This window comes from Emys orbicularis, chromosome 6, assembly GCF_028017835.1.
Source record: "Emys orbicularis isolate rEmyOrb1 chromosome 6, rEmyOrb1.hap1, whole genome shotgun sequence".
NCBI classification, from domain to species: Eukaryota; Metazoa; Chordata; order Testudines; family Emydidae; genus Emys; species Emys orbicularis.
Window position 1 is genome coordinate 47,400,694 of NC_088688.1, and position 27,206 is coordinate 47,427,899.

Genomic DNA, 27,206 nt, shown 5'->3' on the forward strand with positions numbered 1-27,206 from the left:
ATTAAAGAATGTCAAACATTTCTGCACGTTGTAGCAACATATTTTCCTTAAAGGAAAAAATGATTCAACTCAGTTAGGGAGCTAATAGTTAAGTGGAACAGCAGCAAGTGAAGTACTATAAATAGATCGTTTCTACAGATTAATGTGAGACTCAATAAAATTATCTCATAACCCAAGACCTAAGCTTAAAACTTGAACAAACAAAATTAAAATCAGGAGTTCATGGAAGCAATTAGGCTGCTATTACTTTATATTTAAAACCTACTTTTTTAACCAGAAAACAAAAATCACAAGGAACATTACATACAAACCAATTTTAGCCAAATCATTTTTTTAAACATACAACAAATTACACTACAGAACTTGTTTTCCATCTCAATCATAACTGGAAGTTCACTAGTCAAAATACCCTCAATCCTTAATGACATAAAGCTGACCCTTCAGAAGAGCATGCGCAGAGTAAGAGAAATATCAAAAACTCTAAAGCCATGTTCAAGACATCTGGGATCTCCATAAAGGAAGTAATTTTTAGCTGCTGAAGAAAGTCAAAGTCATAAGGAGGAGTTTCACTGATCACAAGTCTGCTGATCTTCTCAATTATTTTCCACAAAAATCCTTGTACTGAAGACTGCCTTCTAAAATTCAGAAATATATATTATTCTTTACTCCTGGTCAGTTGCTATGGCAATGATTCACTTCAACGCTCCTCTGACGTTCAAGCTGCTTTCTCGGTGCAGGTTCCTTGAAGATCTCGTAGATTTATTTTTGACCTAACAAAAATAGTAAGATAAGCCTTTTGGAGTCAGCACTCTCTCTGTAGCTTTAACTGTTTCATGTACCATTATTACATATTGTGCTGTATTTGGGACAGAGGAAGACACAGAATAGTACTAAGCTTTGCATTTCTTACCTATTGTGAATCATGTGGCTTTTGACTAGATGTCCAGCTGCCAGTGCTGCCATTAATGATAATTCCCCTGCCATTACTGTAGCACATACAATTTTAGCAAGCTGACGTGCATTTTCACCAGGATTGTCTTGACTTGCACCCTGGACCCCTAACATCTGTAGACAAAAATATTCAACATCCACTTTAAAACCAAGCGCTGGTAAAGGTAAATTTGTGTTCAGTTAGAGTTATTTAATAGTCCTTACTAAATTACGTGAAACAAACCAGCTTTTAAGTCCCTCAGACATTAAAAAGTAGCATTTAACTTAAATTCGATGCATGAATACTCTTCGTCTAGTTCAGTGGTTCTTAACGTGGCGCCCGCCAGGGCATTTATGTGCGCCTGCCTACTGACAAGGGAGCGCTTCCGCCGGACCACCCACCGCCGAGGAGTGCGGCCGCCGGACAACCAGCCGCCGAAATGCGGCAACGCCAAGAAGCATTGCTGCCGAAATGCCGCTGCTTCTCGGTGGCATTTCGGCGGTGACGCTTCTTGATGACGCCGGTTCTCAGCAGCATTTCGGCGGCTGGTTGTCCGGCGCCCACCACACTCTTCTGGGAACATGAATATGCTATTGCAACAGAAAGGTTGGGGACCACTGGTCTAGTTAGTCATATCTTAAAGCCTACTAAAGTTTGAAAAAAACTTGCAGTATTACTTAGACACACAGTATACAATAGAACCAGGAGGAGTTTTGATTTAAAGGGATGTTATTTTAATTTTCTTTGATGCTTTGTACCTGCAAACAGGCTTGCTGTGGTAGCAAGTTGGTCCCTCCACCAACTGTTCCAATTTCTATAGAGGGCATTGTGCAGCTGATATACAGATCTTCATTTGTGGGACCTGTTGACTCCATCAGAGTGATGCAGTTAGAGCTGCCCACATTCTGTGCTGCATCCTTAAAGTCAGAATAAAAACGTTTAGTTCAACTATCTTAAGAATATATTTAAAAAACCAAAACCCAATAGTGCTGTGAATTGGCTGAACTTACCTGTCCACAAGCAATGTAGATAGCTGTGACAATGTTTGCTGCGTGGGCGTTATAGCCACCTATGCTACCAGCCATCGCAGAGCCCACCAAATTTTTGTTTATATTCACCTCAACCATAGCTTCTGTAGTAGTCTTCAATACCTAGACAAAGCCATATGCTTTCATTATACTTCGCATTAGACAGCAGTAGTAATCCCATGTTGTATAGTATTAGCACTCAGACTGTGATTCCATGGTTGAGGAACTTGCTGCAGAACAGTTCTCTAAAAAGTAGACTTTCATTTAAAAGAAAATTTAAGTTCTTATAGTTGCTAAAATTTTCCAAATATAAACACAATGCAAACCAATGCAGAGATATTTGCCTGAGTCTGCAGATAAGCCTGAAATAAATACTTCTAAGAGATGTGGTGAACCACCCCATTTATTTCAATGGAATGTTGACATTAAATCTGAAACTTAAGGATGACAATATAAAAATAGTTTGGCAGAAAAAGCCTGTTAATGAGCTATGATAGTACCAAACTGCCTCCAAGGTAACTCCAAATAGCAAAAATCCTCAATTGTCCTCATCCCAGCTTGCCACAATCTCTAGCTTCCCCCAATGACTTCTACAATGTAGTTATATATTTTTTAATACAAAATTCTGCAGTACAACAAATTTCTGGGTCACTAAAAAATTAAATATCAAATTAAGTCACAAGAAATACTACTAATTGCATTACTCATTTTTACATATTTAATTCAATGAAAACCTCTTTACATGAAAGTCCCAAAGAATTTCCAGTCTTGTGCACTGTGAGGTGTAGCAGAACCCAGGCTAACTGCTGCAGATTAATTTGCCATGGTGTATCCAAGGGACCAGTTACAAAGGTTATTAAAACTGAACTGAATATCAGGTAAATTACTTAAGTGTCAGATCTATTAGACTATGCAATAGTCTTTCAAAAGAAGGGGTGGAAGACCCACCACTTCAGACATTTTAAACCAGACAGCACAAAAGTATATTGAATGAAAAATCCTCTACTAGTAAGTCGCTTTTATCTATAACTTCCATGATCCTACAATAATGCTCAAAGTGAAGAGTCATCATTATGTACAATTTATAAATTTCAATTTCAAGTTAAATTTTTATAAAAGGGATTAGTTTGGTTAGACAAAAGTGCTTTTTTCCCCAAGATGAATCAAAGCGGTACTTACTTCTCTGACCACCTTGGCTGGAATGACTGCTTCGCAGACAACAGACTTCCCTCTGCCTTCTATCCAATTTATGGCAGCAGGCTTTTTGTCTGTACAATAGTTACCACTAATAGCTAGAACCTGGAGATCAGGAAACTCTTCTTGCAGTCTCGCAAGTGCCTTTTCGGTACCCTGACAGAAGCAGATATAAATGAAGCTTAACTTCTCATGAGGACTGTATTATAAACCACTGGAGAACTTAACTAATATGTGACTGACTATCACAGAGACGGTAAGACATCAGGGCTAGACTGAACCTTTGGGCTCAGCCCCTGTGCAAGGAAAGCATATCGCTGGAGCAGCAATGGGAAGGAATTGTTCCTCACAGAGGAACCTGGACTCCCCTTTTGGGTAAGACGGTGCTGGTGGGTAGGGATAATATAATCATTGCTCTGCCCCCATCTCACTCAATTGTTCGTAGAGGAAATAATGAATTTACAAGCCTTTGCTCCTCCCCACCATGCATGGGGGCTCATCCTGGGGCTGCACAGGTGGGTGGAGGCTCTGCCCCCTCTAACTCCAGAGTGGCTACATAGGACCAGAGAACACTGGCACTTATCAAGGTATGCACACAACATGGATCTTAAGACTCTGGGATCAATTCTTCCCTTTATTCTGGATTGGGGGAAGAAGGAGAGCCTGAGTTGCATGAACAGATTTTTTTTTTCTTTTTAAATATAGTCATTTTAACCCTCCGGTCTTCATTGCTTAGGTACTACTCTTGATTATGGTCAAAGACACAAAACGAAACCATTACAGTTTACCATTTTATATCACTAGAGAGAGAGACAGCCTGCCCTCAGTAAATTGCCTAAGGTAAATAAAACAAGCAAAGGTAAAAAAATCAAGTTCATATGGGAAGATGGCCAATAAGAATGAAATTGAAGTAGGATTAATAATCACTTTAATTTCTCACTCATGTAAACCTGTTTTGCCTATTTTAGATTTAAGCATTTAAGGGACAGAAAGTAAATTTTACTCTCAAAAGCACTATAAACCCTAACATAAGACTCTGATTCTGGATGGCCCTTATACAAGCCCCAGAAAAAGAAAGGGGGAGAAGTTGAAGGGAGGGAAGTGGGGAGTCCTGTGTCCTTGCTTCCACTCCCTGTATAGTCATGTAAGACAGGACAAACTAACTCAGAGTTAATTTAGTGACATGCTTTAACTAGGTTTTTTTTTTTTTTTTTTTTTTTTTTTTTTTCAAAAAATGCTAAGTAGAAACAGACTGGATCTTACTTTTGAGATCATGTTCATTCCCATTGCATCCCCTGTTTCAGACTGAAAACGGATATAAAGGTTACGACCAGCCAGACTGATGTGAAGCTTTTGCAGACGAGCAAACCTGTAAATAAAAGAGAATCCACTGACTACTTACAATTCTTTCTCTCTCCCTTAGCTCGCTGAAGACTACAGGCTGCTTTTCAGCTACAAATGACAGTAAGCCATTAGGTCTGGATAACCCTGTTAAGCACCATGCACAATGTGGGCTCCTCCTCCTGCTCTATGCGCAAAATTAAATCAGCACCAACTACCAGGCACAAAGTCCTCTGACAGCTGATCCAAGACAAATGTTTAAGAAAATTTACTGCTCCTGAAAGTAACTGTACTGGTTTGCCTAATTTTTCTAGCCATGCAATTTGTGAAATACAAGATCTTAGTGTTGTAGTTACCTAATTTCAAACAATTCCCTCCCTCCATCCCTGACAAAAAAATTCTGTGTTACTGAATATTAACTACTAAGAGAAGGAGATTTGGCAATTCTTAAGTCAGTTATATACAGAAACAGTGTCTAGAGCAGTGATAGTAAAGGCATGTCCCACAAACCAATTCTATTGCTATGCAGTAAGCAAGAACAAACTAACTTGAAGATATTGCCCATTATTCAACAGCAGGAAGGATGGCTCTATACCATGGTATCAAGCCTTGCTGGAATATGCTCATGCGTACTACTGACCTGCACCTGCTTTTGTGGAACATGACTCTGCTAACCAATACCGAAAAATCGGTCTTCGATTTTTCCAGAGTTAATATACAACAACAAATACTTGGGAGGGATGGGGATAAGAGAAGTTATGACATTCATGCTCTAAATCATGTTACTTTTAATACTGTTATGCTTCTCCCCACCCTGTCAGTTCTGGCATTATAGGGTCAATATTCTCTTTAGCCTCTAGAATTAGAGAAGAACATGTTATATCATTTGAAAGATTAGATGGTGGTGTACAACATTGGTTCTAATTCTACAAGTGCAGGATAACAACCACTAAAATCAAGTCAGAACTGAAGTGTGAGAGTGTTTTTGGAGGTAGTAACAAGTATGAATGGTAATCAGAATAATACCATTTTAACTTCCTTTTTCTTCCTGTGATTGAATTCCATATTTTCCTAGGGGATATAACATTTGTTTGCAGCCCTAATGGTTAACCAGATATTGGACATGAATGATGTTGTTGATTACTTAGACCAAAGTTATTTGGATCCCTGAATCTAGTATCATGTAATTTCTTGCATCGTAGTACACCTAAACATGGGAGATTTCTATATTTCATTATAGATTTACATTAGTAAATACTTTACAGAAAGCCATGTTACTAACCTACTTGTGCTGTCAAATGCATCTTTGACTATTTTAAACCCTTCAGAGTTTTCAAGCCAAGCCTTCACTTCTGCAGCCTGGCAGGCAGAGGGTAATCTTACAACTGGTCCTCGAGTCATCCCATCTGCTAGAATACGGCTATTGGCTCCTCCACCAAGCTAAGACCAAAGGGGAAAACGAATAACATTACTGGGAATTATTGGTAATTTGTAATAACGTTAATTAAATAGATACCTATCTTATACAATTCAACTCATTTTGTATTAAGTGATGGGCTCTTAATCAAGGCAAGGAGCTAACCCTCCAAGAATGAATTTTACTTACACGTATTGCTCTGCACCCTCTGTTTGTGCTTGCTACCAGACAGCCTTCTGTTGTTGCCATTGGAACTTGAAACTCTTTGCTATCCAGGAAAAGTGGCCCAGCTACACCTACAGGGATGGGCATGTATCCAATCACATTTTCACAGCAAGCTCCCATTACCTTAAAAAAAAATGTTAGATTTAACAGTCATTAAGGATATGGCATGGCGATAGCATGTTGAGAAATTGATAACAAATAGTCATCAACAAATAAAATAAATAAAAATTAGCCTACTTTACCAACTGACTCATCAATAAAATACAACATTTTTACACTGCAATGTTTTATACGGCACAAAGTTTGGAAGTATTTAGTAAAGCTTGACAGTAATCTTCTGAAGTTCACTGAAGGGTTTAATCATTGAAGTAATGTATAGTAACAGATAAAACTGCAGATTTTTATATATTAGTGAATGCTATGTGCTTGTATCTATTAGGAGAGTTACTGTACAAAGTGAAAACTGTATTAAACTAACAATCTGGATTTTGAATAACTTTCCCTTTATTATGACTCAACTCACGTTTTCACTCATCCCAGTAAACTCAGCTGTGGTATTATCAAAGCCCTAAATTTACTGAGATTAGGGAACTGTATACATTAATACATAATTGTCCTTTTTGATCATGCTACAAAACTGATCTGGACTCTTAAGTTTTCATTTAAAAAAATTAAGTATTCAATACTTAATAAAAAATAAATTAATGGAGATATTCCATCTCCTAGAACTGGAAGGGACCTTGAAAGGTCATCGAGTCCAGCCCCCTGCCTTCACTAGCAGGACCAAGTACTGATTTTGCCCCAGATCCCTAAGTGGCCCCCTCAAGGATTGAACTCACAACCCCGGGTTTAGCAGGCCAATGCTCAAACCACTGAGCTATCCCTCCCTTATGTCTGTGAGAACTTTCAGATGTGAACTGAATGAATACCCATGCAGTCTGTGTTTGTATGAAGACAGGTTGAAACTATAATTGACAGCTCTGTCTTCATTCCTTGGAAGTGGAGCACATGAATTATAATTTTGAGAAGAATTTGGGGAAAATACACAAAAGGAGTTACCTTAAAATTTAAAAATTAATTCACTCTTGCTTGTCTCCATTATACTTACCAAAGAATAATTGTAATGCCTGTAAGGAAGATATTGTAGGGCTGAAGGTTCAGGGAGCTTCTGAGATAACATCTGTCTGCGAATAGATACACCACGTTCCTGAGTTTCCATCAAAGTTTCCAATTTGTAAGCAGGAATATGCTTAGCACTGACTAGGTTGATGACTTCTGCATCAGTGAGGAATTTTGCACCTCTCTAGAAATTAAAAAAAAAAAAATTGTGTTTGTACCAACTGCAGTATAACTTTTAATGTTTCCAGTAATATTTAATGTTTCCAGTATGGTAAAGGATACTCTTTACTTCTGCAAATCATACCTAAAGAATCTGTTTCATTATCAACATCAGTAAACTGCAGCATACAAAGAAAATCATTCTAAATGAATTACTGGTCTGTGTCAATCATGAATCCATATAAACCAAAAGCAAAGGAAACTAACAAACCTCGCCCAGATACCCCAGCTGCAACTTAAACTTATAAAATGTTGTGAGATTCAGAGTGAGGCTTTTACTCATTGTAATGTATTGTAGTACATGCTTACCATCAAATAACCTGCAATACCTAGCCAAACTAAGAGTTATGTATAGACTAAAAGTTCCATTACGAAATTTCATTGCTTTTCCAGAGTGAAGGTAGACTCTTACTTTAAACACTACAGGACAGATCCTCAGGTAGCATTAATTACATAGCTCCACTGAAGTCAAATGCCAGCTGAGGATCTGGCTCTGTGTATTGAACTATCCAAAGAAGACAGATTATTTACAAGCTTATAAATGGACATTTTTCTGTAAAGTACAAATTGGGGAAAAGCGGGAAGTCTGATGTTCTGTAGCAGTGGTCCCCAAACTGTGGGGAGTGCCCCCCCCCGGTGGGAGGGGGGCACAGTGGGGCCCGAGCCACCCCCCACAGCAAGTGGGGAGGGAGTGCCACCCAGCCCCGCTTTGCCCCCATCTCTGCTCCGGCCCTGCCTCTGCTCTCGCCCCAGCCCCGCCCCCAACCTAGGCCCTTGCAGCTTTGGCACCAGCCTCAGCCCCCTTACCTCTGTCCGCACCTCCCTTCTTGCCCCTCCCCCCCCCCCCAGGTCCCAGCTCCTAGCTCCTGACCGCAGCTCCCATGGGGGAGATGCAGATGGGTTGGAGGGGGGAGAGGAACGTGAAAAGCTTGGGACCACTGGTCTGGAGGGAGCACAATACTCTGTCTCATGGGGAATCAGAATCAGTAGCCACACAACCTCGGAGATTTCAGAGAGCTTGGGAGCTGAGGGTGAAGAAAACTGAGCACCTGATGTTGCTCTCAACCAGCCACCTTTAATAGATGTATGGACTAACACTCTAGTTTTTCATGAGCGGGAAAGCTACTATGATATGGAATTTTTTTTGGGGGGGGGAATATGGTAACAAATCTTTTGTTTACAAAAATGGGCAAAAACTGAATTTTTGGCTGCATGCATTCAAGAATCAGAACATATACAAATAATTGAAAAGCAGGAATTGACTGCACCAGAAATGATCTCTAAAGTGCATTTTGCAATGGGTGTATACTAAGAGTGTAAGCCATACTATTTACACGTACATTCAATTGTAAGAGCAATGCAATCAATTGAAGAATGTATTCACAAACACGGTTTCACTGTGAAGTTTTAAAATACTGCTTATAATTTTTTGGTCTTGAACTTCTCAGCAGAACTGGAAACCTTATAGTTCTCTTTTCTTACCTCTGCATTTCCAAGTATACATAAACATTCTTCAGTGGAGCGTGGCTCTTTGGGCAATTCAATTTCAGGCTCCTTTCTATTAAGGAGAGAAGAAGTTTCCATAGGGATGCAACTACCAACCACAAATGTAGCCTTGGCTGATGGCTCTGCTAATGCAGGTTTTATTACTTCAACTGCATAAAGACAAATTAAAATTGGAATTTAGATTACAAAAATCTCAACAGACTACAGTTTTTTGGTTGCAAAATAGCCCCAGCATTGGATCCTTCAGTACCTAAGATACCCAAAGCATATATATTACCTTTTCTCTCTCTGGAAATTACAGCCTCTTCTACTGTGCTGGATTTCTGATGATTTTTTACAAGTACAGATTGTTTTCTGCAGCAGTTATCAGGAATCTTTTTCTGAACTATCAAGGGAGAGGTTATGGGGTTCTTCAGTGAGAGCGTGGACTCCGTCTCTGTCTGTTCAAAGAAGATGTATTTCACAGCAAGAAGAAGAGCTAAACCAAGAGTGATTACTTGCTCAATGTCCAAACTGGCCATTCTGAAGGAGGATCAAACAAGAAGTAAATGTAAATGTGTTTTGAGTGTATAAAAAACATTTGTATATCACTATAAACTCACACACTGCTTTAACAAACAAGCAAGACATGCAAGCTAATACCTAACAAGAAAATGCTACAAAGCTAACCTGCAATGTTTATATAATCTCGGGTATATAGCTACATTTTATAAAATGTATCACTGGGGCATCCATTTGCTTTAACAAGAGCAATATGTTGATCATAATTTATGCAGTTGTTAGAACTCTACCCCCTTTATAACACATTATTGAAGTACACTACTTTAGAAAAGAAACAGCACGGCAGTTCAGCATGTTTGAAGAACAGCAGTGACACCTAAAACTTCTCTCACTAAATATTTACTAAACCACAGTAAACAGCAATTCCTATGTTGAAACCCTAGCAAAGAGAAATATAATACTAAATCACTCAGAAGGCATGTGCCATTCAACATCTAAATCAACTGATTTAACAGTTATCTCCTGGTAAATGTAGTGTGGTTCAAATATCATATCTTGCCATCCGAGGCAATTATTATAGTGGATACAGAAATTAAGCTGCTTAAATAGGTAAGGAATCAAGAGATTTAGAGGCTGATTTTCAGAGGTGATAGGAATCCATGGCTCCCACTGACTTTAATTGAGTTGTAGGTTGTCAGAACCTCTGACAATCAAGTCCATAGTACCTTAACGTTAGAAAAAAAATTGATCACAAGGAGAGAGAACAGTGACAAGGACCTTTTTTCCAAGTCCTTGGGGATGGGTGGTGCATGTGTGGAAGAAGCTGTGCACATGTTCCCAGAGTAAAGGGAAGCTGGTTTGAACACCTGACTAGACTACATCAATTACCATTAAATTGACTATGGAATGCCATGTCACACAAGGATCTCCATATGTAGGGAATCCTACAGTGGCCAGAGCAGATGGGTTTATGGTTGCTTTGCAAAGTACTTTGCCTTACAAAGTAACCTGAAAGCACCAGAGAATAAGCCTCAGTCAGTGGAAGATGCAACAGAATACTTAGAAGGACCAAGATATTCACCCACCTAGAAAGATAAAATTGCCATAGAGAAACATTAGGTTCAATTCTCTTTGGTGCATTTTCATCCATTCCCACTGAATTTTCTGCTGTACTGTTTTGAGCAGATGGTTCTGCTATCCAGCGACTGTGAGCATGAACAAGAACCAGACCTAGAGACTTAAAAAGGAGAGAGAGAAAAGTGAAACCTGTTTCCAGCTGTAACTAGCCACCAAATCTAGTAACAAGTAGCAATTTAAAATTTTTTTTTTTTTTTTACTTTCCCATGCCCTCCTAGGTTTAAAACTAAAGGCTGGTGTTGACAACAGGCAGGGAATATAACTTTACAGTAACTGAGAAATATTTATGCATACATTTAATTATATGGTTGCTTTTTTCTAAAGAAAGGGAAAAACCCCACATACCATAATCATTTTAACCCTCTGAGTTACAGGATTTGGTTTGTTTTCTTCTTCTTCTAAAACACGGGCAAAATGACTAAGTTGCCATATGGGACGCCCCTCACGACTTTCACGAGAAAGCTACAAGGAAAAACAAAAAACCCTGTTCAGTGCATATATTTGAAGAAACAGAGAAGCAAGCAAACTTTTTACTATTATGTCACTAGAGAATTTGATTACTAAGGCTCTGTCAACACAAGAAAGTTGTACCAGTTTAATCTAAGTCAGTTTTTAAACCAGTGCAACTGCCTATGTGGGCACTTTCTTTTTGGTTTAAAACTGGCTTGTTTTGGCTTAGTTTACAATGACTTCAAACCAACTTAACCTAAACCACAATAAAAGAGTGTCCATACAGCCTTTTGCACCAGTTTAACTAAATCATTTACAAATCACACCTTTAGTTAAACTGGTTGAACTTTCTCCTGTACACAAGCCTGTAGTTACATTTGATCCACTTAATACCACACTGAAGACTCAGTGGCAATACAGGAACCAAAGAGAAAATTTAAGACCCAAGCAGGAGGCTCTCAGCCCAAAATGTTCAAACTTCTGTGTCTAAAGTTAAGCCCTTAAGCCCATAAAATAAATAAGGCCTTGGTTCACAAAAGCCTCCTCATTCAGGAAAATATTTAAGCATGTGCTTTCCTGAATTGGGGCCTGGAACTGGCTCAATTTTCAGAGAAGCTGAGCATCCACAAATCTGGGATTTAAAGGGCCCTGGGGCTCCAGCAGCCAGGCTCGGGCAGGGATTTAAAGGGCCCAGTGCTCCTGCCACTGCGGGGAGCCCCAGGCCCTTTAAAGTGCCTCTGGAGCCCTGCCGCCACTGGGGTAGTGGCGGCAGGACTCCGGCGGTGATTTAAAGGGCCCAGGACTCCGGCCGCTGCGGGGAGCCCCGGGCCCTTTAAAGCGCTGCTGGAGCTCTGGGACCTTTAAATCCCCACCCAAGCCCGGCTGCCGGAGCTCCGGCGGTGATTTAAAGGGCCCGGGACTCCCCACAGCGGCTGGAGCGCTGGACCCTTTAATTCACCGCTGGAGAAGCCGGTCCAGCTTACTTTCACCTCTGACTACAACCATGCAAATTATAACTTTGATTATGACTCCTCTTGAACAAAGAAATAAATGTATAATAGGATATAAATTGTGAAGGCTAAACTTGGGTGCCATATTAAATTGTTATTTCTCATTTTAAATTAATAGCTATACAAAGAAAAACGGGACACCAGCATTAGGCCAACATGCTGTTATACTACTGATGCCATCTTGAAACTGGTCTTACCTCTAATACCAAGGAGACACATGCTGGAAAGAAAGTCAGGAAGACAAAGTAGTTGGCAAGAACAGACATGCAGCCAAAGCAGCACATGATTTCAAGCTGTCGCACTCCTACATTAAAAAGAGGCAAAAACATTCTTACATTTTGTGCTTACATCTTACACAATGTGCTTTCTTTATGCTGAAAAGGTATCACAATGGTAGCACAACAACATTAAACTGACTTTGTACATCATAAAAGGACTGACTATCCCATCCCTAGATTGCGAAAAGTGAACACATTAAGCAAGGGTGATCTTGCATTTGTATTTCAACATCAATACATTAAATATTTAGTGTACTGATGCTGAAATACAAATGCAAGATTAGGATCTACACTGTAAGGTGTACCTTGAAGAATAATACTGTCATCTTATTTAAAGTGTAAATTAGCATTAGTATTTTAAAGCTCTCAATGAAGGACTGGTTCTAAGTTTGCAGGCTTCAGATTGTGACTCCTCATTCATCTGTCTACCAGAATTTGATTTTAAAGTAAACTTTAATCCGTGATATTTGGGCAGAGGTAGTCAGTCATGTATTGAAGGAGTCAGGCAAAGTATTGATCTGTGGCTACTCTCTTGTAAGCACTGCACATATGAGCAGTTACTGATCTTCCTTCTGAACTTCACTTTATAACTAAAAAAAGTTTCAAAGCGATATTAAAGGTTATGAATATTTTCAGAATTAGTCTGCCCCATGAGCATTTCTGTAATTAGAAGAGAACTGAAGTTTTCATTAGGTAGCTTTTCCAAAGGTATATTTAAATCACACTGAGCTGAAACTTAGAACTAGGGGGTTGAGGTGGGCAGGTTTAAATATGCTTTCAAGGTTAAAGATGACAGGACATGAAGAAGAGCTCTGTGTAAGCTCAAAACCTTGTCTCTCTCAGCAACAGAAGTTGGTCCAATAAAAGATATTACCTCACCCACCTGGTCTCGGGGGGGGGGGGGGGGGGAGTAGTCTTGTGCACTTTTCTGGTGTACAAAACTAGACGGAAAGGTTTTTCCAACCCATCCCACCAAAATTGTTTTTACATTAGAAATTCAGATCTGTCTAGCCTAGAAGACTCTGTGAGGGCTGGAGAGCTAATGAAATGATGTCATCAACAATGGTAGGAATGAAACCTGAAAAACTGAGGGGAAGGAATTTTTAGTCAGACTGTTTAAACAATGTTTTTGTTAACATAAACTACTAACATTTTGGACAACAGACATCCAAGTTACAGATTCATAATCTTAACTTCTTTGATTAAGATAAGAGAGCTAAAAGCATAAATCCTCTGAAATATCCAGTAAGTCCCACAGCAAAACCATGAAAGACCAAGTGAACACGCCTGATGTTTCTAAAGGTAAACAAGCAGGGAAGAAAGACCTTAAAAACAAACACACACACACACACACACACACACACACACACACACACACACACACACAGAGTTTCAGGCCCTATTCATACATCACAAAGAAGCACAAAAGTGTTTCCTTTGCAGGGCATCTTTAAAGTTCTGTGAGTGGCATTCAATGCCAGTGAGTAAGATAGCTAAATTTTAAAAACTGAAAAATTGCATTTAGCCCTTATTGTGGATTTATGACTTGCAGTTTATTTATTTTAAAAACAGCTGAATTATTTACATCTGAAAAGCTTTTTCTTTTTATGCTTAGTAGCTACATTTCCTAAAACAAAAATCTTCTATAGTGCCAATGAAGATAAAAATCATAGAAAAGAAAAATATAAGTAGAAGTTGCTTTGCCTGTTTGTAGTTAAAACAGACTAGTAATCCCTAGCATGTAATTCATTTTAGAAACATTAGTTCTTACAACAATAAGGAGGCAAGTCATTGTTATTTCATACATCTATTTGTATGTATTTCATACATACATGAAAGTGTAATGGATTAAAGAAGTTCCGCTATAGTGGGAGATTTCAGTTCATCCCAAAATAGTAAGGGAATAGCGTACAAAATAAGACGCCAACCATGTAAAGTGATCTGTGCAAGAGAGCCTTGCACCCATGCAGTGTCCTACAAGAATTCAATGGAAATCTGCATTTTCCTTCATGTCATCAGCACCTGCAATACTATTCACATCTGTTTTAAGATAACAAAAAGCAAGTAAATTCAAAATATAGGCAATGACTATATTTCCCTAATTGTGCAAAGACACTGAAATACGACCAGTAAGAACATCTATTGTTTGAGAACCAGGAGATAATTGACACCTTAGCTGTGAATTCTTTCTTTTTTTAGCTTGAGATAACTAGACTCTTGACTATATTACTCACCTGACATAGTACCAACACCAATCACAAGACACTCAACAAGGGCATCAAGCGTAAATGTAGGACCTAGAATTGCCATTCCCCGTGAAATATTTTCTCTTACTTCATCCTAAAAAACACAGGAATTTCCCTCAGTTAAAATAAAGGCAAAATACAAACAGTGATGTGTTTGCAAAGTTACACCAATAGACAGCTCTCTGACAGAGAATGGGATGAATCACATCAACTTTTGATTTGTGTTGAGGAAGTGAACTGTAGACCACGGTGATCAAGCAAAAAGGTGGGATTCAGATAAAATGTGAAAAAGGCAGGCACAACAAGTCAAGCAGACTCGTTGTTCTTAACATTTCTCACCCAACCCCTCACAACATGATAAAAGAGCCGATAGGTCCCAGGGTAGGTATAGGAGCTCCCATAAAAAAGAGCTTCAATCATGATTAATAAAGTGAGGATTAAAAAGGTTTAACACCTTGATTATATAAATGCATATTGTATGTGAATATATGGCCTAATACAGACATGTGGGTTCATTTCTCAAATTCTCCTAAGGATGATTTTGTTCTTTAATCATTTAATTACTTCAAGATGTTAACCTTTAATAATAATTTTTATTGTTTCACCATTTATGTAATCTGATTAATGACTGTACAGCTCTCCATCCTTAGCTGGGAGTTATTCTAAATTTCTTTAATTGAGATAGACTTTTGATAATATTTATTAAAGAGACTAGGACACAAAGTTTTGTTAAGATAAAAATCAGTGAACACTTAAAGTCTATGCATGAGTCTACTTGACTTCTGATTCTTTTAAAGCAGTTTAGTAGTTTTTAAATAGTTTAATGGCTGTACTTTCTATACTAAAACCTAGAATACTGCAAATCAAAGCTATGTCACTAACACATCTTTCCTTTTTGTCCGACTACTTGTATAATCAACTTTTTAAAAGGCCACTCATGTCTTCAATAATAAAAAGACAATTCTACTGGGGTATGTTTGTATGCAGATATATCCCCATTATGAAAAAATAATAATTTATATACTCAGGACATTTAAAAAAAAATAAATGAAACTACAGTACACCCTCGCTATAATGCCGTACACAATAACAAACCTCTCCCAAGGCTGGAGGAGCTGTCACCTCCCCACCCCCACCCCTGCGGGGCCAAAGGAGCTGTCAGCTCCCACTGCCGGGCTCGAGGTGTCAACTGCCCCCTCCCCCAGGCAGGGCTCTTTCACTATAATGAACCCCTGGCTGTAATGAACAAATGGATCCCCAGAGGTTCATTACAGACAGCGTGTACTGTAGTTAGGGACAAATAGGAGCCTTCCTTCCTCCACAAGAAGCATTAAATCTAGATTCTTAGATTTAAAAAAATCTCAATATCCAAAAGCCTGAACCTCATTAAAATGCTGTATCATTTACAGGGCATTAGCATTAACAGGCTGTAAAAACTAGGGTTGAGGGATTTAATTAGCTGTTTGATAAAGCTAAACAGATTTACTATAATGGAATCAGAATCACAACAGTAGTCTCAGACCTGGGTATGGAATAAGATGAAAGTTCGATGAAATAGAGCAGAGATCTGGCAACTGAAAATCACTAACATGCCTGAGAGAACTGACTAAGGATTTACTAATTTTTTATTTTTTAAACATGTAAACTCCTATCTTAAAAACTCCAGAAACCTATTCTGCACTAATTGCATGTAGGACACTCCAAGTAGTGAGAAATCCTTGTGGAACTTAGGCCATCTACTGTACTCATAGTTAGTATTATATCTTGTTTAGCTATTCATGGTGCTCGATGGACATTCTTACGTTTTCATATCTTCGAAAAAAGCAAAGATTCTTGACACAGTTCAAATCCAGGAGATGGGAGGGGACACTGATTTGGACTTGCACAAATATTAGATATGGAGTTCCAAAACAGATGCCTCACAGTGCCTGGATGCTAACAAAAATCCTATTTCATGCTCTGCAATATCAATGTACATTTTACACTTTATTTTATTAAGTTTGTTCAGATGACTGTACCTGTGTACTTCCATTCTTTTTACTATTTTAATCTTACTTAAAAATTTCCTGGATACTTTTTATTATATTCTTTAGACCACTACAACATTTTTCCTTTAGTTGGTGGCACTTTACAATCTTAACTTCATTCTAATGAAGCTTTTGTCTGGGAACTGTAGACTCACTAAACAGCATTGCTAATATTGTTTCCACTACAGTCCCCCGGCCTGATCCTGTAAGCACACTGATGCACATGAGTAACTTTACTCACCTGACTAATTCAACTGACTTCAATAAAACTATTCACTTGAGTGTTTGTAGGATTATGTAGGAACACTTGACATAGCATTACTATGTATATTTTTGTTCATGTATATATGTCTCATGAGGCATTAATACTCAGATGTTAAATTCAATAGCTACATTATAAAAAGCAAGGCTGACCTGTGAGTTGGAACTGAGTGCAAATTTGGCTAATGCACTGGCTCTGGAAAGGTCAATCAGAAGCAGGAAAAATGGTAACGCTTCACTGAAACAAGAGACATAGAGGAACACATTAATGATCCAATAACATTAGGTTTAAAAAACCAAACTTGTGCATTATACACAATGGAAAAATCAAACTTTTTTTTGAAGCAGTAGCTAATCATGTTAATCTACCCATTATAGATCTTTACATAATTTAGACCAGAATGAGCCACACTTTATATTAGAATTAAAAAATGATTTAACATATGCACAAGGATTTCAAGCCACTTAAATTTTTAAAAACCTGAAAATATGCAATACTTACTTCAAGCCTGTCAATTCTTTATCTAGGAAGTGAATCACCACTGTACTGAAAACAAAACTTGAGAAGATTGTGAAGAGGCCAGCAATACCTTAAAAAAATTGTAAGAGTTGCATTTTTAGATCATTCCAGACTAAAATAAGAAGGCACTGAAACCCAAACATTTTACAAACTAACTTTCTCCTTCTTCCAAAGGACCTTTTTCATATGATTTTACACTCTAATGTTCTCTTTTGCAGCAATAAACAAGTATCTCTGACTCAAGTGTTTAACTGCTACACTAGCCAAGAGGGACTTTTCAATATTGTGCTCCAATTTAATCTCTGTTTGGGAGGGATGGGTTTAGTTCAGATTATATATTTTACTAAAGAGGCCAGAAATCCCACTTAAAACCAGTGGCTGAATATGATGAAGGAAGAGGACATTTCCAACCCTATCATTTATGAATGATCATGGTAAAATATTTATTTTTCTGTTATTAGAGAGTAAGCCCCAGGCAGCATGACAAATGCATGCTTATTGTGCACATGTAAAATACAGAATTAAAATTGTTAATGAATATGTTTAGCTTTGCTTCAGCTTTTCAGATTGTTATTTTCTTCGGATAAGCTTTCACTGTTAATACTATGGGTTTGTCTTTTCAAAAAGATGTTTCAAGTCCTAGGATTTAGCCCTGGACCACATTTTAATCTAATTTCTGATTTCCACTATTCCTCAATCACTGAAATAATGTTTGAAGATAATTGTGAAATTGGAAGTTTAAATTCCTTCTGAATTAACACATAAGCCAAAAGAGCTTTAAAATACAAATTTAAATTGTTAACCATCATTTCCAGATTGAATTAAATATAGCTTGTTTTTAATTAACTAACTACAGAGTTAAGAAATTACCAAGGGGATAAACGTATAAACAAAATCCAGTTTTAAAACTCCACTTATGGTTGTATGATGGGGGCAGAAAAGACAATGGGTGGGGGCTGAAGTTCAGTCTAAGGGAAATGTATTTGCCTTTGGCTAGTTTCAGTACACACTAGGCTTTTTGGCCCTTTAATAAGAATATTTAAAAGAACATGCTCTTTGGAGAAGTTCCTCCACTTTCTTCGCAAATTTCAATTCTTTCTTGTCAATCTATGTGAAAATCACAAGCACGTTCAAAGTTCTGATGAACTGGGATTTAAATGTGAATACTCTTTTTAAAAAAAAATTGTAAAATTCCCCAAAGAGAATCACAAAAGTGTGATTAGTGCTGCATTTTAACAAAATTAAAGATCCTGAGGAATCCAAGCCACAAATCTCCTGGTTACTCACTGGAAAAAGGGACTTCATAAGAAATCTGAGAGGATGATCTCACAGAAGTGGTAATTATTTCAAGTTTTGTTAATACACACGTCAATAATTACATTTTTTAAAACAACAGTTATATACTCGCACCTCACTTCTGTCTTTCCAAACTTGAGAGAGAGTCAAAATTTTAATAAAGAATCATTTCACTTGTAAGCAATATTGAAATGTTCATCTTGCTACCTATTAGAGGGGCAGATTGATTCCACTATATATGTGACCATTTATGTTCTAACATTCACGAACACTATTCTACAACTAAGAAACTAAGATAACAAATAATAAATACAAAATAAGATACTCTACCCAAAATATATTTTGATCCAAGCTGCCTTAGATTCTGAAACTGGAAGTATATATAAAGGATTGCTATACAGCGCGTGATTGTCAGGATTATGATGTCACTGCTCAGAACGTCCTGTTTGAAATAAAGATGGCTTTAGTTGGCTCTTATATTAAAACCCAATGAAAGTTTAACAATTAAAAGTACCATAAATTTAAATTATTGAAGCTGTAGAAGTGTTAACGCCAAGCGTTCCTAGTCCACCAAGTGTCTCAATTTGATTAAGAGCTCAATTTAACAAAGACCTGCTGTGTCACAATGTCTACTAACTACTTATGGCTGTACACATCAAAAATGGGGAAATTATGCAGACATTCCTTTCCATGGTGGCTAGCATGAGGAGAATTACTTCATTTCTAACATTTTAGGCCATTTTCCTCCCTTTGCCCTTATTCTATGAGAAAAATCTGCATTTTAAGAGTAGTTTCAGGGTTAAGTAGTAGATTAACTATTTCAAAATAAATTTAACTTCTTACTTCTTCAAGTTTTGGGCATTCATAATTCCAGCCACAGATCTTATCATTGCCAGTGAACATCTTCATGGACATCATACAGATGGTGAGAGTCACAGTCCCCACAATGACTTCCCATGGATGAGAGGCTACAAAAAGGCCATGCATTCGAAAGAGTCTTGACAGCATTTTCAAGTTTCTTTTTCTACACCTAGAACATGCAGCAAAAGAAAATTTAGTATAATTAAGTTCAAAAAATGGAAAAAGAATGAGCACTGTATAATTTCCTCCAAGCTACTACTTCTCATCAAGTCTGTATGTTTTAAGACACTAAGGCCTGGTCTACACTTACCCCCCAAGTCGAAGTAAGGTACGCAAATTCAGCTACGTGAATAACGTAGCTGAATTCGACATACCTTACTTCGAATTTACCGCGGTCCACACGCGGCAGGCAGGCTCCCCCGTCGACTTCGCGGTACTCCTCTCGCCGAGCTGGAGTACCGCAGTCGACGGGGATCACTTCCTGGTTCGATTTATCGCGTCCACACCAGACGCGATAAATCGAACTCGGAACTTCGATCCGCAGCCGTCGAACTACCGGGTAAGTGTAGACTAGCCCTAAGGAATCTCACCTCCATCTCCAAATATGTATTTGCCTCGCCTGTTCTGAAAACATCTTCTAATCTATCTGTTTCTCCAGATTCCCCAAAACCTGAAAAAAGTCAGCTTCCCACCTCGCCAGCAAGCACTCCATTGCCTTTTTTCTCAAAGAGATCTACTCAAAGCCCCCGGATTTCTTCTTTTCCAATCTCACCTTTGTACTCTTCCATCCACTGAAACCCATTTACAAATTTTACCAACCTCTTACCTCTGGCCAGTTCTACTCTATCCTTGTTCTCTTTGACGATCTGACCTCCGCCCTTGTTACAGTCAACTGCTTCATCCGCCACATACTCTCCTCAATGGCCTTCAGTAACTTTGAACTCTCCAGATGGTGCCTATATTTTAGGTTTTTGTGCTAGCAATGGTTGGAATTGGTGTTAAAAACACTGGTGTTTGAGCTACACTACATCATCTAACCATGTGTAATAAATGCTACTGTGATCAAAATACAACCTGCCATTCCATGTTAGCACTGCCGCTAGTGGTACTGTAGCAGTGGGAGATTTTTCACAACAACCTTAGTGTAGATGAGGCCTCAAGTTCTTATCTCAATGACCTTTCTTTCAATATTTCTTCAGGGGGAATTGCCTCTTCACTTAGAATCTCAACAAGCATATTTGACTACTCTTCTACTCTCCATTTGGTTGCCCTCATTCACTCCAAATAGTTTCAACTACTGTATTATCTTTATACTCATCACTACTAAATCTACCTCTCTATCCTGATTTTTCACCCTCTCTCCATTTCTGCATCTCCATCAGCAGCTCAAACATCCCTTGGACACCTTATTGACACCACAAATCAGGGTATTTTTCCTCCTCACCCTCCTCCTCTGGCTCACTTCTCTACCAATGTTGACAACACGCACCATCCAACTGAAGCCATTTTGACTTTTCTTTCTTTCCTCCTCTGTATTCAGGCCCTTACCAAATAGTGCACCTTCCTTCTCTATAAATCCCACTAAAAATCTATTCTATCTTTTAATTCTTCCTGTTAAAACCTTAATCGTCTTCAACTCAGCTACACTAATTCCCCCTCTGGCCTACCTGCCTCTCATCACGCCCACCACTTCAAACCATCCAAATAGCTGCTGTGAAGGTTATTTTCCGCTCATACTACTCGGACTCTTGTCTTCTCCACATCTCTCAATATCCATTACTAGCTTCCAAACCAAATTCAAGGCACTATTTCTTCATCTAAAAATATTAATCCCCTTCCACAACCAATGTTCTGCCCAAGCTTCTCCAGTATCTTTTACCTCTGTCACAAACTTCCTTTTCAGTGCTGCCTTTCATCATCCCATTATTCTTTTAACACGCCTAGTTAACATTCACCAAGAGGCCTCCCTATCCTCCAAAAGACTCACCTATTCTGTAAATCCTTCAACTATGAAAACCACATCACACCTTCTTTCCTGTTTATTACTTTTGGATTCTAAACTCTTCAGAGATGTTTACCCCCGTTTAAGGCTACGCAGTTAGAACTAGAATTTCATTGCACCTTAGGGTTGTTATTGTGACAAGTACTACTGGAGTTTGTGGCTTATTTTTCCATGACATGAAATCAATTAATTTTAAATATCTAAGATGAATTTTTAAAAAATATTTGATACCTTAAAGTTAATCAGTACTTAGATCACTAGGCCAGGGAACATCTTTTCATTATGTGACTTTGGGGATTGTGGATTGGGGCCTCTATGCATTTCCATAACAGAAACAATTTAAAAAAAAACACCCACATTAACAGAAATTAGAAGTAGCAACTCTCCCCCTCCAGGGAAGTGACATGCCTTCTTCTCAACCCACATCTCCTCAGACACCAGAAATGCTGCAGTCACTCAACAGGGAGGCATAAACCAGCCTGCAAAAAGGCTTAACTGCAGGCTGAAGAGGTGAGGGCCTCATTAGCTGGCAGAGTCTTTTTCTGTCCAAGTGCACCTCCTTAATCACAGGGGTGGGTTCTAGCACCAAAATATTTTTCTTCATCCTCCTGCATAGACGGAGGACTTTGGAGCATTTTTCTGAGAGTTAAGAATTGTTAATTATACATGAGCTCTGCCTGTATTTATATATCCATGAATTCTTTGAGGGGTCAGCAAACTGGACAAGGAGCCTGTCCCTTCCTCTATCTTCTCTCTTCCATTTCCCTTCAACTGAACCCATGCTGGCCTTTATAATCATTTAGGGTGTGATCCACAAAGAATATAGGCATTCCAATGCTGAGCATCATGGCACCTAATATTTAGGTGCCTAGAAAATCACAGGAACAACACTGAGATCCAAAAAGCCACTCTAGGCGCATAGGCTCCCTAGACAATGAAAGGGGAGAGAGAGATGTCTTAGAATACAATCCAAAAAAGCCTGAGGCAAGGCAAAGAGCCACCTAAGTTAGCCAATAGCAAGAGGGGTGCTAAGCCCTGACCCTCTCTCACAGATAAGTGTCTAAGTCTGGGCTGTAGAGAGAAGCCTATCTCTATTTAGCAATCCACCCACAGGCACATCTTTGCTGGAGTCAGGTGTGGCATTTCTTGCAGGAATGAGTTAGGTCCCTGACTCACACCATGCAAAACAGCCAGAGGAGGTGATGGTGCCTATCCTCACCCCCCACCTTCAGCATGTAGCATTTCAGCTAGTGGTTAAAGCATTTGTCGGTGATGCAGATTCAATTCCCCCTCTCTGCTAATGAGGGAGAAACAATTTGAACAGGTGTCTTCCCACCTCTCAGGAGAGTACTCTAACCACTGAGCTGTGAGCTTTCCAATGTGGAGCTCCTTCAGTTCCCCCTGTTGAAGCTGTTCCACTGTGGATAAATAATGAAAGAGTGCTTAGAGCAAGCCAGGGTCTCCCACCTCTGAGAAGGGTGCGCTAACCACCGGACTAGAGTCATTCTCTCTCTGGTGCAATTGTTTATATATTTATCCAAATGGAACAGCTTCAACAGGAATAAGGGAACCTACTGGATTGGGTATCCATCATTTGATGCTTGCAATCTGGCTAATTATGTTTCAGATTGCATTTTCTGGTTAAGAGTACTTCTTCCCAACCCCCAATTACCTTCTAGGTTTTGGGGAGGCTACCGTAGGGTTTTTTTGTTTGTATTAGTTGACTTGTATTTTTAATACATGGCAAAAGCACCGAGAATCTCTCTCATATTTTGCACAGGTGCTCTTTAATGTCTTGTATAAATTTAAATAATAACTGATACTTTATTCTTTGTAGATTATTGCATCTGGTCACTACTTCATAGACTGATGAGTAGCAGAACTGTTCCCCATCATTTCAAGAAAATCAAGCTTCTGCAATAATCCATTAAATAAACTTCTAGTTCTGGAAAACTATAGGTATGAAACTAGTTTAAATCAAATAAATGTAATGATTCTGTAGAGACTATTGATGAGATTTGAGAACTTTGTAGAGATTTTTTGCAGTTCTGGTTTTCAGAAGGTGGGATTTAAAACCCTGTATTTGTTGGCTTAATTGTTTGTCAGGAAGCCTTGATTGTGTTGAGAATAATAAAGTTGGCTATGGGTGAACAGGGCAGGCAGGAAGGTGATAGATTTCTAAGGTTTCTATTTTTCAACACCATCTAAAAATATAGTAGAAACCAAGAAAACTCAAACTTGAAATTTATAGTAAACATTAGTGTAGCTTCTTATTTTTAAAATCATGTCTTCTTAATTTCAAACGACAAATCAGTGTAACTATGCAAATTTCTAAAAGCAAATTAATAATGTAATTCAATATCTTGACACCATCTAAAATGTCAATTATTTTAAATGAAGATATAACAAGTAGCATATTTTAATGAATGCTGCTGCATTCAGCCATGTTAGAGCTCCATTAGCTAACAATGCCGTGACAAGATGTCTTTAGGTTAGGAACAGGAGCCCATCACTGGCTGATGCAATCACTTTTATGCAGAGTTGCCAATGAGGCACCTTGTGTTTATCATCAATAATTAATTGTACAACAGTAGCAAATACTAGATATTTTGCATAATTTATGTTCCCAGTCAAATAAATAATTTCATTTTTTTTCTTAACAGATTTTAGTGAGATCACTTAAATTTGATAACGCAAACACCTGTTTAGGCTTTGCTCTTAAGTGTCTGAAATAGCATCTGAAGTGAAATTTGCTTTGGAAAACCTTTCATTAATGTCACTGAGCATTAATTTGCTCAGAACAGTCAAAGTGCTTTAAAATATTGATGGGAATGAGGTTCAGGAATGTTGCTAGCCTTGATTACAATGGAGAACAGAGGTGAAATCTTGACTGTTAAAGTAACTAAGAATTTTGCCATTGATTTCAGTGGTGCAAGGATTCCACCCCAGCAGCCTTGAGATCACAATATTCTGCAACATTTTTACTATTTAATAGAAAAATTATAATAGCATCAAATTATTCTGGCCATTTCAAACTCATTGCTACCATTAAGAAGTTCCTATGTTTATTTTGAATTTTTAATTACAAATACATCTTGCTTGTTATAAGGGAAGCTATACAACTATTGCAAACACTTTATAGAATGGCATAATAAGAATATTGCTTTACAATGTAGTATAGACACTCATATGAACAGAAAGGTGGAAACTATGAGAAGATGAAGTAGAACAAAAGAAAAAATAGCAGTAAAAATGTAAGAAAATGTTCTGGCAGCAAGTCGAATGATGCATTAATGGTGAGGCATGTTTTCCTTTTACAAAAGCCGTGTTGACTCTTCCCCAGCAAAATTTTATGGTTGTTTCAACCAATTTGCCTGGTACTGAAGTTAGGCTTACCAGCTTGTAATTGCCAGGATTGCCTCTGGCACCTTTTTTAAAAATCGGAGTTACATTAGCTATCCTCCAGTCATCCGGTACAGAGGCTGATTTAAGTGATAAGTTTTCATACCACAGTTAGTATTTCTGCAATTTTATATTTGAGTTCCTTCAGAATTCTTGTGTGAATACCATCTGATTCTTACTGTTTATCAATTTGTTCCCAAACCTCCTCTATTGATACTTCAATCTGGGACAGTTCCTCAGATTTGACATTTAAAAAGAATAGCTCATGTGGTGGGAATCTCCCCCACATCCTCTGAAATAAAGATCAATGCAAAGAATTCATTTTGCTTCTCTGCAACAGCCTTTTCTTCCTTGAGTGCTCCTTTAGCACCTCAGTCAAGTCGTATCTGCCTGTTTGGCAAGCTTCCTGCCTCTGAAGTACTTAAATTTGTTGCTGTTCATTTTTGTGTCTTATGATAGTTGCTCTTCAAATTCTTTTTTGGCCTGTTTAACTATACTTTTATACTTGGCTTGCCAAGAGTTTATGTTCCTTTCTATTTTTCTCAGTAGGATTTGACTTCCAATTTTTATAAGTTGCCTTTTTGCCTCTAACCACCTCTTTTACTTATTTACCCAGGGTGGCATTTTTTGGTCCTCTATTTTTTTTCATTCTGGGGCCTCTATTAATTAATTAATTTGAGCCTCTATTATGGTGTTTTCAACAAGTTTCCAAACAGCTTGCGGGCATTTCTCTCTTGTGACTTTTCCTTTTATTTTCCATTTAACTAGCCTTCTCACTTCTGTGTAGCTCCTCTTTTGAAATTAAACTCTACTGTAGTGGGCTTCTTTGGTATCCCCTCTCCCCCCTATAAATATTAAATTTAATTACATTATGGTCACTATTACCGACTGGTTTAGCTACATTCACCTCTTTTTTTTTTTAAGCGCCATCCTGGGGCCTGTATATAAGATGGACACACTGTGTTTGATACAGTTTCTGAGTGGAAGGCCTCCTACCTTTCAAGAATGATGTAAACAGTACAGTTGCAACACCAACTAATTCCGCCATAGGTTCATGCTCTTCCAAAAATGCAACTGAAGCTAACTGTCCCAAAGCATAAAAAGTGCTAGGCATTTGTTGTGGCATTACAAGGATATAATTTTCTATTAATCCCATTGTTCTGACATTGAGCAATATGATCTGGTTATCTTTAAAACTGTCATACACTGAGTAATCTCACAAGCCTCAGGGCAACTCTCTGCAGTACTCTAGCCCTTGCTATTTGACTTGGAAGGAACTAATTTTATTATGAGAGAGCCTTTGGTACAACTCATTGAGTTACAGTGACAATTTTCCCAAGGAAATCCTGTCCAGTCCTTAGCTAAAAAGATGGTTGACACAGTATGGATGTCTTCAGCATGGGTCCCCACAGTCAGTAAAAAAAAAAAATGTATCACCGAGTTTTAGAGGCAGCCCATCAATTTTAAGTATACAAAAATTCCTTGTAGCCAGCCATACTCATTAAACAGGCACAGTTCAGAGAAACGTTATTTGATGTGTTGGGAATTAAGACAGATACGGGGTGGAGGTTCCTCACAGTGCCACCACCTCAGTGTACAAAGGTGTTATTTATCTTACTGCAGAAACCTACAGCCGGGAAAGCAGGTGCCGCCCAAGGGCTCCACCTTAGCTCCGTGCGCGCTGCATTTCTGGATCCCATGATGCGCTCCCGTGAGAGGGTCCCTCGGGGTAAGCAATGGGAACCCGCACTGGGGCGGAGTCAAATAGGGGCTCGCTGTACAGACAGCGGGGGTGATGCCTGGGCACAGGCGCGTATCGGCGACACGATTTCCCCATTTCTATACCCCCCGCCCCCCAAACATAACAAACGGCGTGAAGGTGGCCGGGTTTGGGAGCTGGCCCGAGCCCCCGCCGCGCAAGCAGGGCCGGTGCGTCAGCGGCACGTTATGGCCTCTCCCCCCGGCCCCGCAGCTCGGACACCTCTCTCCGCCCGGCTACTTAGAACGATCGCGCCTCAGGGGCCCCGGTTGTGACCTTCCCTGCGGCGCTGCCCAGGGCACGGCAGCGCGCCGGAGGGCGGAGCGGGCATGGAGGAGCGAGCAGCTGCCATCCACGTCCCTCTGGCAGTGGCCACGGGTGTATCCACCCCATTATCCAGCCGCTCCAGACTCCGCGGGGGGGCAAACACTAGCAGGGACAGGACCCACTCACCGCAGCCGCTCTTTCAAGACCTT

General features: G+C 38.9%; 1 protein-coding gene across 1 annotated transcript; it reads right to left on the reverse strand.

The window, feature by feature from the left end:
- Positions 1-715: 715 nt before the first annotated feature.
- On the reverse strand, positions 716-27,206 carry HMGCR (3-hydroxy-3-methylglutaryl-CoA reductase). The gene is made up of 20 exons (XM_065406234.1): positions 27,184-27,206; positions 19,550-19,736; positions 19,037-19,148; positions 17,393-17,480; positions 17,044-17,128; positions 14,591-14,696; positions 12,276-12,382; positions 10,964-11,080; positions 10,567-10,718; positions 9,258-9,502; positions 8,957-9,129; positions 7,245-7,439; positions 6,101-6,259; positions 5,777-5,934; positions 4,417-4,522; positions 3,139-3,309; positions 1,942-2,082; positions 1,690-1,848; positions 911-1,065; positions 716-770 (listed from the first exon to the last, which is right to left on the reverse strand). The coding sequence occupies exons 2-20, from the start codon at positions 19,712-19,714 to the stop codon at positions 716-718; spliced, it is 2,649 nt and encodes an 882-aa protein (XP_065262306.1). The 5' UTR covers positions 19,715-19,736; positions 27,184-27,206.